Source organism: Myripristis murdjan, chromosome 20 (assembly GCF_902150065.1).
Source record: "Myripristis murdjan chromosome 20, fMyrMur1.1, whole genome shotgun sequence".
Lineage (NCBI taxonomy): Eukaryota > Metazoa > Chordata > Actinopteri > Holocentriformes > Holocentridae > Myripristis > Myripristis murdjan.
This window is the reverse complement of record NC_043999.1, coordinates 11,144,628-11,154,962: the sequence shown is the minus strand read 5'-3', so window position 1 is coordinate 11,154,962 and position 10,335 is coordinate 11,144,628. Positions and strand designations below refer to the sequence as shown.

The 10,335-nt window shown below is 41.1% G+C and overlaps 2 protein-coding genes across 2 annotated transcripts; one reads left to right on the top strand and one right to left on the bottom strand.

Moving 5' to 3' along the window:
• Positions 1-265: 265 nt before the first annotated feature.
• On the top strand, positions 266-3,844 carry tyms (thymidylate synthetase). Its single transcript, XM_030079850.1, has 7 exons — positions 266-635; positions 822-895; positions 1,554-1,728; positions 2,339-2,440; positions 2,672-2,847; positions 3,083-3,154; positions 3,235-3,844. The coding sequence occupies exons 1-7, from the start codon at positions 410-412 to the stop codon at positions 3,370-3,372; spliced, it is 963 nt and encodes a 320-aa protein (XP_029935710.1). The 5' UTR covers positions 266-409; the 3' UTR covers positions 3,373-3,844.
• On the bottom strand, positions 3,637-10,219 carry enosf1 (enolase superfamily member 1). The gene is made up of 15 exons (XM_030079849.1): positions 10,084-10,219; positions 9,847-9,949; positions 8,762-8,877; positions 7,569-7,655; positions 7,424-7,450; positions 7,248-7,320; positions 7,057-7,095; positions 6,789-6,871; positions 6,585-6,707; positions 5,998-6,132; positions 5,868-5,909; positions 5,639-5,768; positions 4,694-4,793; positions 4,534-4,615; positions 3,637-4,026 (listed from the first exon to the last, which is right to left on the bottom strand). The coding sequence occupies exons 1-15, from the start codon at positions 10,162-10,164 to the stop codon at positions 3,934-3,936; spliced, it is 1,314 nt and encodes a 437-aa protein (XP_029935709.1). The 5' UTR covers positions 10,165-10,219; the 3' UTR covers positions 3,637-3,933.
• Positions 10,220-10,335: the final 116 nt, after the last annotated feature.

Here is a 10,335-nt window from a genome sequence, read left to right as displayed (position 1 = left end):
GTTGGGACCATCAGTTGTGTTGTGCAGAAGTCAGGTTGTTTTTAGTTATTTCACCTTTTTTTGTTAAGTACATAACTCCACATGTGTTCATTCATAGATATATAGATATAGATAGATATATAGATAGATTAAAAAACTAAAATCTTATTACCCAGATATCTATCTATCTATCTATCTAGCCTTTATTATAGATATCTATGTTTCTATCTGTGGTTGGGGGCGGTACGCAAAGAAAGTGGGGCGTGTTTTAAAGAAGAGGAGGAGACATGCAGCCGCCAGGCGCCAAAATTTGAGTTTCTGCAGAGTCAGTCTACTATATTAGAGATTCTCTGGTTTCTGGTACCATAACACCTCTGTGGTTCTTCGCAGCGACAGCACAAAACAGCCGCCAAACTAAAAAACGCACAAAATGCCTGCTAACTCAGAAATTCACGACGCAGAGCCGTGCAGGGAGGACGGCAGCGGGAGGGCAGAGGAGGTCCCGGCGGAGAGGAGCAGCTACTCGCTTTTCTGTGATGAACGCGGCTACCTGGAACAGATTCGCTACATACTGGAGCACGGCCACCGCAAGGGAGACCGCACCGGCACCGGCGTCGTCTCCGTCTTCGGCTCCCAGGCCAGATACAACCTCCGAGGTATGAGTCTTTTTTTTTTTATTTTTATTTTTTATTTATTTTTATTATTTTTATTTATATAGCTGTAGTTCCAAAATGAACTTCCGGGGGAAAAAAACTGGCGCGCTGTTTAAACAACCGCGGCGGTGTTTGCGCTTTGTTTAGTGACCTACCTTTTTTTTACGTGTCTTTTATTTTAATTTTCAGGCCAATTTCCTTTGCTAACGACTAAGAAAGTGTTTTGGAAAGGCATTGTTGAAGAACTGCTGTGGTTTATCAAGGTGAGGAAGATAAGTACTTTGTTTTTTGTTTTTTTTGTTTTTGTTAACACGTTTTAATGCATACATTATGCTCTATTTCTTTTCTTTTTATTTGTTATAATTTCAGTTATGCTTATAATACATTATCTTGAGACTGAGCAACTGCAAGTGATTGATTGAAGTGTGCTAAGGTTTTCTTTTTGTCACAGTAATAGGTTCACATTCATTTCTATGTTTGGCATTGAACCGATCGTTAGTGGTCCTGTTGTACTGAACTGCATTTTATGGAGAGGTGTTTCTACTATTCTGCAGTCCCCCATGTACATAAATAGGGAGGACAAAACATTAGAAACACCTCAATATAATGTAGTCCAGTACAAGACCGCTGCAAACTACAAGCTCAGCAATAAACATAGAATTAAATTTACACATTTTCTACAATGTCAGCAAAAACTGAACATTATAAACTTTCTTAAAAGGTAGAATTAATGGCAGAGCTGCTGCACTGAACTGCACTGGATTGTACAGGTGGACCGGGTGAAGAGTGTATTCTTCTCACAACTTTGAGCAACTGCAACTGACCAAATTTCTTCTTGGAGATCAATGAAGTAAACTTTCTGTCACCTTGTGCTGTATTGTATACAAATGGGCTCTGAAATTATGTGATGTCTGTCATAAGGGTTCAACAAATTCCAAGGAGCTGTCAGAGAGAGGGGTGAAGATTTGGGATGCCAACGGGTCCCGGGATTTCCTGGACAAGAGCGGCTTCAAGGACAGAGAGGAGGGCGACCTGGGACCTGTGTATGGTTTCCAGTGGAGGCACTTTGGTGCAGAGTACAAAAACATGCATGCAGGTGTGTGTTCAAATGCAGGGTCAAATGTTTGACTATCAGGAATCAATACAAAAGATGCATACTGACCTAGAATGCATCCACTGGCTCCAGGGTGTTAATAATTACATTGCAGGGTTGAGCCTGTTTGTCAGCTAGTTGTGCAACTTATGATTAACTTCCTTGTTGACCTAGTTGACAAACACAGTTGTCAATGGACTTCCAGTTTCTCAAATCTCAAGCTCTGCATTGATTTCTAATGCAGGGTTATGGTGTTGCAGGCAAATAAGCACATAATTGGTATTAGCTGGATACGTTTTTAATTTAAAGGGGGAAAAAAAGCTGCCTTTATATCTTTTTAATTACAAAGAAATTTATCTAGTTTAGCCATGCAAAGTGTTAATGTCAAGATCCAGTGAACAAGGTTGGATTTTATACAGATCTTGAACCTTGTGTTGCATCATCTCTGACCCAACTATTGGCACCTCTTTGCTTATAACCACATACTGACACACATTCCTTCCTTGTCTGTGCAACAGAGGTGACAGAACAGGATATTTGGCATGCAGGTTGCATAGCAGCTACACAAACATTTAGCACAGATTACAGCGTTTTGTTGATGCCTTCTCTTTAGATTACACAGGACAAGGTGTTGACCAGCTGCAGAAAGTCATCGACGCCATCAAAGCAAACCCGGAGGACAGACGGATCATCATGTGTGCTTGGAATGCCAAAGGTGCGCGGTGGCTGGTTGATCACTGAGTCAAATAAACTAAAAAGAAGAAAAAGAAAACATACTACACCTTTTTAAAACTACTACTAATTCTCTCTGCATATTGTGTTGGTTGAAAACGAACCAATCAAATTTACACTTCTGTATGAAACTGTACAATATTTACTTAACTAGGTTGTTTTGGATGTTTATTTCAATGCTGTCGGGTTCTCAAACCTGCTTGTGCTGTTGCAGACCTGCCCCTCATGGCGCTGCCCCCCTGTCACACCCTCTGCCAATTCTATGTGTGTGATGGAGAGCTGTCATGCCAGCTGTACCAGCGCTCAGGCGATATGGGCCTGGGGATTCCCTTCAACATTGCCAGCTATGCCCTTCTCACATACATGATCGCACACGTTACAGGACTGAAGGTAAGGCTGCTCGTCTGCTTGATGTTTTTCTCAGAGTGGACGGTTATTTGTAGAGCCATGGAAGCTCATGTTCTTTGCAGGGTTCCCATCTCATAATTAGAAATGTTATGGAAATTCACCATTATAATCACAAAAAGGTCAGGGAGTTTTAAGGCTGACAGAATAGCAGCCCTTAAGTCTTATGTGAATTGCTCAGTTTCCTCATTTTTCTTTGTTTTCTTCTTTGTCCTCTCAGACTGGTGACTTTGTTCACACCCTGGGAGATGCTCATGTGTACATCAACCACATTGAACCCCTCAAAATACAGGTGCGTCTGGTGAAAACTCTTTAACTCCAGGTTCACTGCTTGATATTGTATGTGCTAATCAGTTTATTTGTATTTTGCAGCTGGAGAGGGAAATCCGGCCGTTCCCCAAGCTGAAGATCCTCAGGAAAGTGGAGAACATAGATGACTTCCAAGCAGAGGACTTTGAGATCTGTGACTATAACCCACATCCTGCCATCAAAATGCAGATGGCTGTTTAAATTCCCAACCTTGAGTCTGTTACAGAGAAATATTCATAGAATGGAAAGGGCTTAGAGCTTAAACATCATAGGTCTCTTTCATGCACATTTTTTACCAAGAATATAAATAAAGATTATTTTTTTAGCTGTGAATCATATAGTTTCCTCTCTCAGTACCCATTCATTTGAGACTGAGAGAAAATCTGTTTCTACATTTGGGTGGTGGGATGTGCCTGCAGTTGCAAGTTGATTATTAAAGGTACAACACAACTTAACAGTCACTTGAAATTTTTAGCCAGAAAATCTGTTTATTATGTCCTTGTTTCTTTGTGTCATCAATGTCAAAATCTGTAAATAAGAAGTCTGTATTTGTTTTTTTTTCCTTTCTTTTTCTTTTTTTGTACAGATGATTTCCTCTCAGGAGGAACACACTAACAACAAACCATTTGTTCATTCACTGTCTGACATTAAAAGTGCCACTATTTAACATTCATTGTTTAGTGCAGTTCATTGTGGAATACCATTTCTTTACCCAGTCCAGTGATTCCTTGACGAATAGGCTAGATGTTTTTGACAGCGTCCTCATTTGTTCAAGAGCGTCTTCCAAACATCTCCTTCGGGGTACTGGTGTGTATGTACAGACGACTCCAGCATCTCACTTGAATAGCCTGGATCCTGACGGCAGTGAGCACAGTGTTAGACAGCTGCCTGAAGCATGTGGAAAGGAATGCCCTTTTTTTTTCCCCCTAGAATTTATGTTATGTATCTCTTTGCCTGAGGGCTTTGTGAATAGCCAGTAATGATAAATAGTGATTATGCCCAATGTGGAGATCTTGCACCCAGTGAGGTTAAGTCCTGGTTCATTTCTGTTTGCAGTAAATATAAAGATGATTTTTTTGTTTGTTTTCTTTTGCCTGTCTGCTCATATTTTATTCATTCATTGCATGTTTTGTTTGGTTTTCTGAAAGCATAAGATACATGTGTCATGCTTTTTCTTGAAAAGGGAAAATTTAAAAAATGCAAGTTCACAGACATCTCAACTGTAAATAACTTGTAAATTCTTAAAATGGGTGGTGAGAGGAAACGGCAATTATGGAATGCATTAAGTGAAGATGATGTAGAGTAACTTATGTAGGGATGAAAGGCAGCTGATATCTGCCACGTCTAACATTGCCATCTTACCTTGGGGGGCATGTAGCAGGCATTACGGATCACAGCGGGACTGGTGAAGTGCTCATGGAGGTGGTCGACATATTCACACATACTAAAAGAGAGAATATGTGAAGTAATCATCTGGTCCAGTCAGCGGCTCAAACTGGCAACAAAAACAAACTGGTCTTACCGGTTGTTGAGGTCAGCAGACACACAGATGTAGTCAAACAGAATCAGGTGCTGCACAAGCTCACAAAGACCAACACCTCCAGCATGGGGACAAACAGGCACTAGGAAAAAAGAAATAGTACTTATAATAGTACTAACTGCATTCAATGTTCCCACAACACGGTTTTACACACACTGGTGGTGTAAAGTGCATTTCTTTTGGTGAGTCTGGTTATTTGACACAGCTACCAACAAGAGCTGGCTCTCTCAGCTCAGTATCATATCTGCTTTTTCAAAAATCACCCTAAGTTAGTGATATTGCTATGGTTTCTGCACATCTATCACTTAAAGTTTTCAAAGAAGACTCCCTCTAACTTCTTTTTACCAAATTAATACAGTTTCACATTGTTGTCAAATATCTTGACTCACCAATTTACATCCAGGAGAGGGCTCTTTGCTTCATTGATTGTAAGAGTCTCACATTTCCTTACTAATTGTGATATATGACTGATTTATGTGTAGGAAGCAACTGTTTGTATTAATTACCCAACACTGAATGGGCTTTTGGGACTGCTCTCTTTTTAAAATCCATACACCTCATACATAAAACTCAAACATTTATTTAAATTTTAATAGAATACATTCTTGGACAGAAACAGAAGAACATGAATAACCCAAAAACTCAGACAGCTTTAAAACTTTATTTCATCTATTTCAGCTCATAGCCAACAACTGGCGACAGCGACATAGATCAGGTTTCTCCAAGACACCACACATTTGACTTTTGTTAATTTACTGATAAAATAAATCCACTCTTCAGATATGCGAGTTTGCTCCCAACATTCATCTAAAACAGCTGTAATATTCATAAAAGATTCAGCATGACACACACACACACACACACACTTTGAGTACTTAAGTGAATTTGTTGCTCCTGGCTTATTATTACATGTTTGATCTTTCTTACCCTGAAACTTGTGGGCCATCAGCAGCACGGCGAGGTTCTCGTTCACACTGCCCAGTCGACAGCTGTCGATCTGAACAAACTGCAGGGCTGAGGCCTGGAGGAACTGCTTAAACATCACCCTGTTGTGACACTGGAGATCAAAATATATGAGCAATCCGAGTAGAAATCCTTATATTATCAGCCAAAGATGTGGTTGGTTGGAGGAAAAGCTCCACACTGCAGCCCTGACCTGCTCTCCTGTAGCTACTCTGATCCCAAGTGGAGCCAAGGCCTGCAACAGTGGAGCAGAACAGCTTTCACAGAGCTTCAACATGCACGCAGAGACATCAACAAGCTGCTGAATCAAGCTGCTGGCTCACCTTGGAGATGGCAGCGTGACCCAGGATGTCATCTGGAGAGGTGGGCTCCTCAATCCATAGAGGTCTGAACTCAGCCAGCCTGGACACCCAAGCTATAGCTTCGCCTACATCCCACCTCTGGTTGGCATCGATCATCTGGGACGAGAAAAGTTTAGTATTGCAAGAGTCTCGTATTCAGTGTTACAGTCTTGTTTTTCTTCAAGAAAAAAAAAGCGAAAAAAAATCTGCCAGTGGGATGAGATGACCCTAGTTGTTTCAAATGCTAATCAACCTGTTTCCAGAACTATACTGAATCAAATGTAATTTTCTTGATACTAGTTGGCTGATCAGATTCATGTTTGCCCTTTTCAACATATTTGGATGTTGTGGAAATGTTTTAAACATCAGTAGCCTACATGAATTTAAAAATATATATATATATATTCAGTGCTTAACATTTTGCAAGTGAAAATGGGTTGGAAACAGGTGGGATTATCTCATCCCACTGGCAGAATTTGAGCCTAAATGACTTGTTAAAATGAAGATTTTTTGTAGTGTAGTGTTATTACTTAATGTACAGACTACGGTCCAGGCAAAAACAATCTTACCAGAGTGTTATCAGGTCCAATCATCTGCCTGATGAGGCGGCACCGGCGTATGTCATCCTCCAGGTCGGCCCCAACCTTCATCTTAAACTTGGTCCAGCCATTGTTAAGCGCATCTGTGCACAGCTTCAGAAACAGCAGAAACTGGCAGTCACAATTATTTCAAAGCCAGCCAAGGCTGTAATACGTCTTTTACATCACAGAGACCTGTTTGAGCTGCTGGTCTGAGTATCCCATCCAAGCACAGGAGGTGGTGTAGGCGGGATAGCCTTCTTTCAGCATCTGATCCTCTGGAGGGCAAAAGAGACAGCCCACACAGGTGATATAAACTCAATTAAAAATGCATTTTCATAAAGCAATCATAGAGTATAGGGACCCATTATGCCGTCAGAAACACTCCATCACAATCTGTTCATTTCTAAAGGGGCTGTTTCATCCCACAGAAGTCATTAATGTCTCTCTTTAGTGTGCTTACCTCTCTGCTGCTTGCCCTCCTGTGCTTTCATGAGTATGTCTGAGAGAGAGAGAGAGAGAGAGAGGCCGCTTTGAAAATATCCCTGTAAGACTTATAAAACCACCGTGACAGAGCAGAGAAAGAGGGGATTATTTTTTATGTCCCCAAACTTCAACAGCTATGTGTTCAGTGTATTAAAAACCCAGTCTCACCTAGAGCCTCCTGCTCTGTGAGAGCATCAGTGATGTATCTGAAGTCAATGCAGGAGACAATCTGCTTGGGATCCTGAAGCAGACACACAGTAAACAAATATTTTGCCTGTAATCATAACCTGGATGAGGATGAACACATGCAAGTAATTCAAAGTCCTGAGTTTCCTGTGACTCACCATGTCGACGAGCAGCTTCCACAGCGGCTGGAGGAAAATGATTAAAATAACTTGTGAGTCATGCTGCCTCGTGCTTGTAAACATTTGCATAAAGGCATTGCCTTTTTTTCTCATACAGCCTAATCTTAACAGCCCCACATCCCACCTTGCCCTCCGCCCTCGCCCACAGGTCCCACACTGCATTCAGGACGGCAGCGGTGGCCAGGTGGATCACTCCTTTCTCTGGGCCAATCTGTTTCACACAAGAAGTAAAAAAAAACAACAAAAAAAAAACACAAAAATTTCGAGTTGCGTTCATTAGATTGACAGATCATAACTGTGACATGATAATGAATAGCTAGGAGTCTTGTCATTAAATGTCACTCAGTGAACTATGTCACTTTACCTGCAAGGCTGACAATTGTTCATGTCATGACAACTTGACAAGATGATTGACCAAGTAACATTTAATATTCATCAGTGGGCATTTCACAGTTATGACAGTGTTATGTCACTTTTTGGAACACAGCTTTATATAAAGTGTTACCAAAGCTTTTTTTTCCCATATAGTGCTACAAACACACGAAACAGATGTACATCAAAGTGCAAAATAAGATGAGCAGAGCGTATATGAGCATATGAGCTACAGTGAGAGGCGACAAATAAAAATAACCTTTCAAATTAGTTTTAATATGAATGTTGGCTGATCTCACGCACTGTGGATAGCTGTTCCACTGTCTTTGTGCAGTAAAATCCCTGTGACCCATCATTCTTAACTTTGACTATAGGACCTTCACAAAGCCCAGATTAGAGAGACTGACGGTATGTGCCGTGACAAACACACTTCAAAGCAATAACGCATGATTCGAAATGTCCTAGTCAGTGTAAAAAAAAAGCCAGAACAGGACTGATATGGTCCAGTATTTAGAGACCAGTCACAGCATTCTGGACAAAAAGACAGGGCATAAATGCCTCACAAATACCAAAACACACTGGGTTACAGTGATCCAGATCAGGACGGAAGAGTCCAAATGCTGAATTTCACAACTGATCAAGCCAGAGCGTGAATTTTTAAAGCACTGGCCCACGTCACACTGAGGTTTTGTCTTATAGTTTCACAAGGGAGGATAAAAGGCCTCATGTCCGGTTTAATGATGTCACTATAGAGCCAAGGACAGCAGTTCGGAAACAAACTCTGATTTCTTCTCATTCATCCGGAGAAACTTGCCATCCAACACTTAATGTCATTGGAGTCACTCTAATGAGACAGGTCTGACTGTCCAATTATAATTTAATGAGAGCAAAGTGCGCTGTGTCACTTTTGATTATGTTTGTCACTGACGGCGTGCGTGCTCTCACCCATCTCATCTGCCCATCGCTGGTCAGGAGGCGGTAAAACCCACGAAAGTCACTTATGATCTCCTCTAAGGATTTCCCCACCACGAGTCCTGCCAGGGCCTCCACAGCACACACCACTGCAAAATAATAAATAAGCAGTTATAGACAAGATGGAGCTCTGATCCTGCAAGACCAGAATGGGAATTAAATACTTTCACCATCAGGTTTTGTCATATCTTTACTATCTTGTGTTTGCCTTTGAAAAGATGCATCATTTGTTCACATTGGATGTATTACATGTTATTACCACAAGATGCCACTATACGGTTCCAATCTGCAAACTTGCAAACGAGTAAACAAATGCTGCCTTGAAGTGCTGGCGGAAATATTGCAGTTACCGATGGAATGCAAAAAGTGAATGAGCCAGCCAAGTAGGAAATACGACTGGACAGGCTTAAAAAAAAAAAAAAAAAAAAAAAAAAATATTTGGCCTTCAATGGAGCATGGAACAGGACAAAGCAAAAATAAATGTCATTATTTCAGTTTTATTATAATATACTCTTACGTGAAATCCCATGTAAACAACTTTTTTTTGTTATTTTATGTATTTATATTTTCAGTCTGTGCAAAAATATTAATTGTCATGTATTTTTGATGGAACATACTTAAGGCTTTAATTTGTCATCATGGTGTTGGAGACCCAATAGCTGCACATACAGTTTAATCTAGAGATTCTTTACACTGAAACAAAACGTGTACAGAAGATCTGCGTCATTTCTGGTATCAAGTCTTGTCGAACAAACACAACTTCTGGCAAAAAAGGGGGCGATTACAGCCTGGTGCACTGATGTCTGCCACTGCATATCAAGCAGGAATTCAACACCTGACTGCTAAACCAAAGCAATGACAAAAAAAAAATGAATCCACAAGTCCATTTTGCCATTATTTTCAAACAAGAGCCAACTAGTCGTTCATGTGACTAGTCGGAAGGCGGGGCTTACGAGGCGCACTTGAAGGCAGCGTTGATAAACGGTGGCAGACAATGTTTGGACTTTTTTGCAATAGGAAATAGATATGTAGCCCTGGGTATACAACTAAAATCTTACCTATTTCTGTGCCTCTTCCCACAGTAAACGTCAGGCCGTAGCCCCTCAGCCCGACATCGGTGCTGATCACCACATAAGCGGCTGAGTAGTCCGGATCTCTGTGCTGCAATGTGGGAAAGTTACCGTGCAGGTGGGCCTCAAGCTATCTATTTATGCACCATGTCAGTGTATGAAATGCATTTCCAGGAGCCGTGGCAGAGGGAGAGTGTCCACCAGCCTAAGTGCAAGACTTCTTACCATTGCATCTGAGCCATGCTGCTCCAGAGATGTTGGAAATCTCACATCCGTTACAGCCAGTTTAATTATTTTGTGGACCATTTCTGCACTGAGAGAGTTAGTGAGAAGTAAGAAACGGTCAGCTGCTTCCTCTGAAATAAGAGTCGAGCTGCAGCAGTCGACTCCGCCCCCTTTACCCCGTGATTGGCTTAAATATTATCCGCCTGGGAAGTTGTGACAGCCCATTCAACAAATAACATGATGAATCATAAC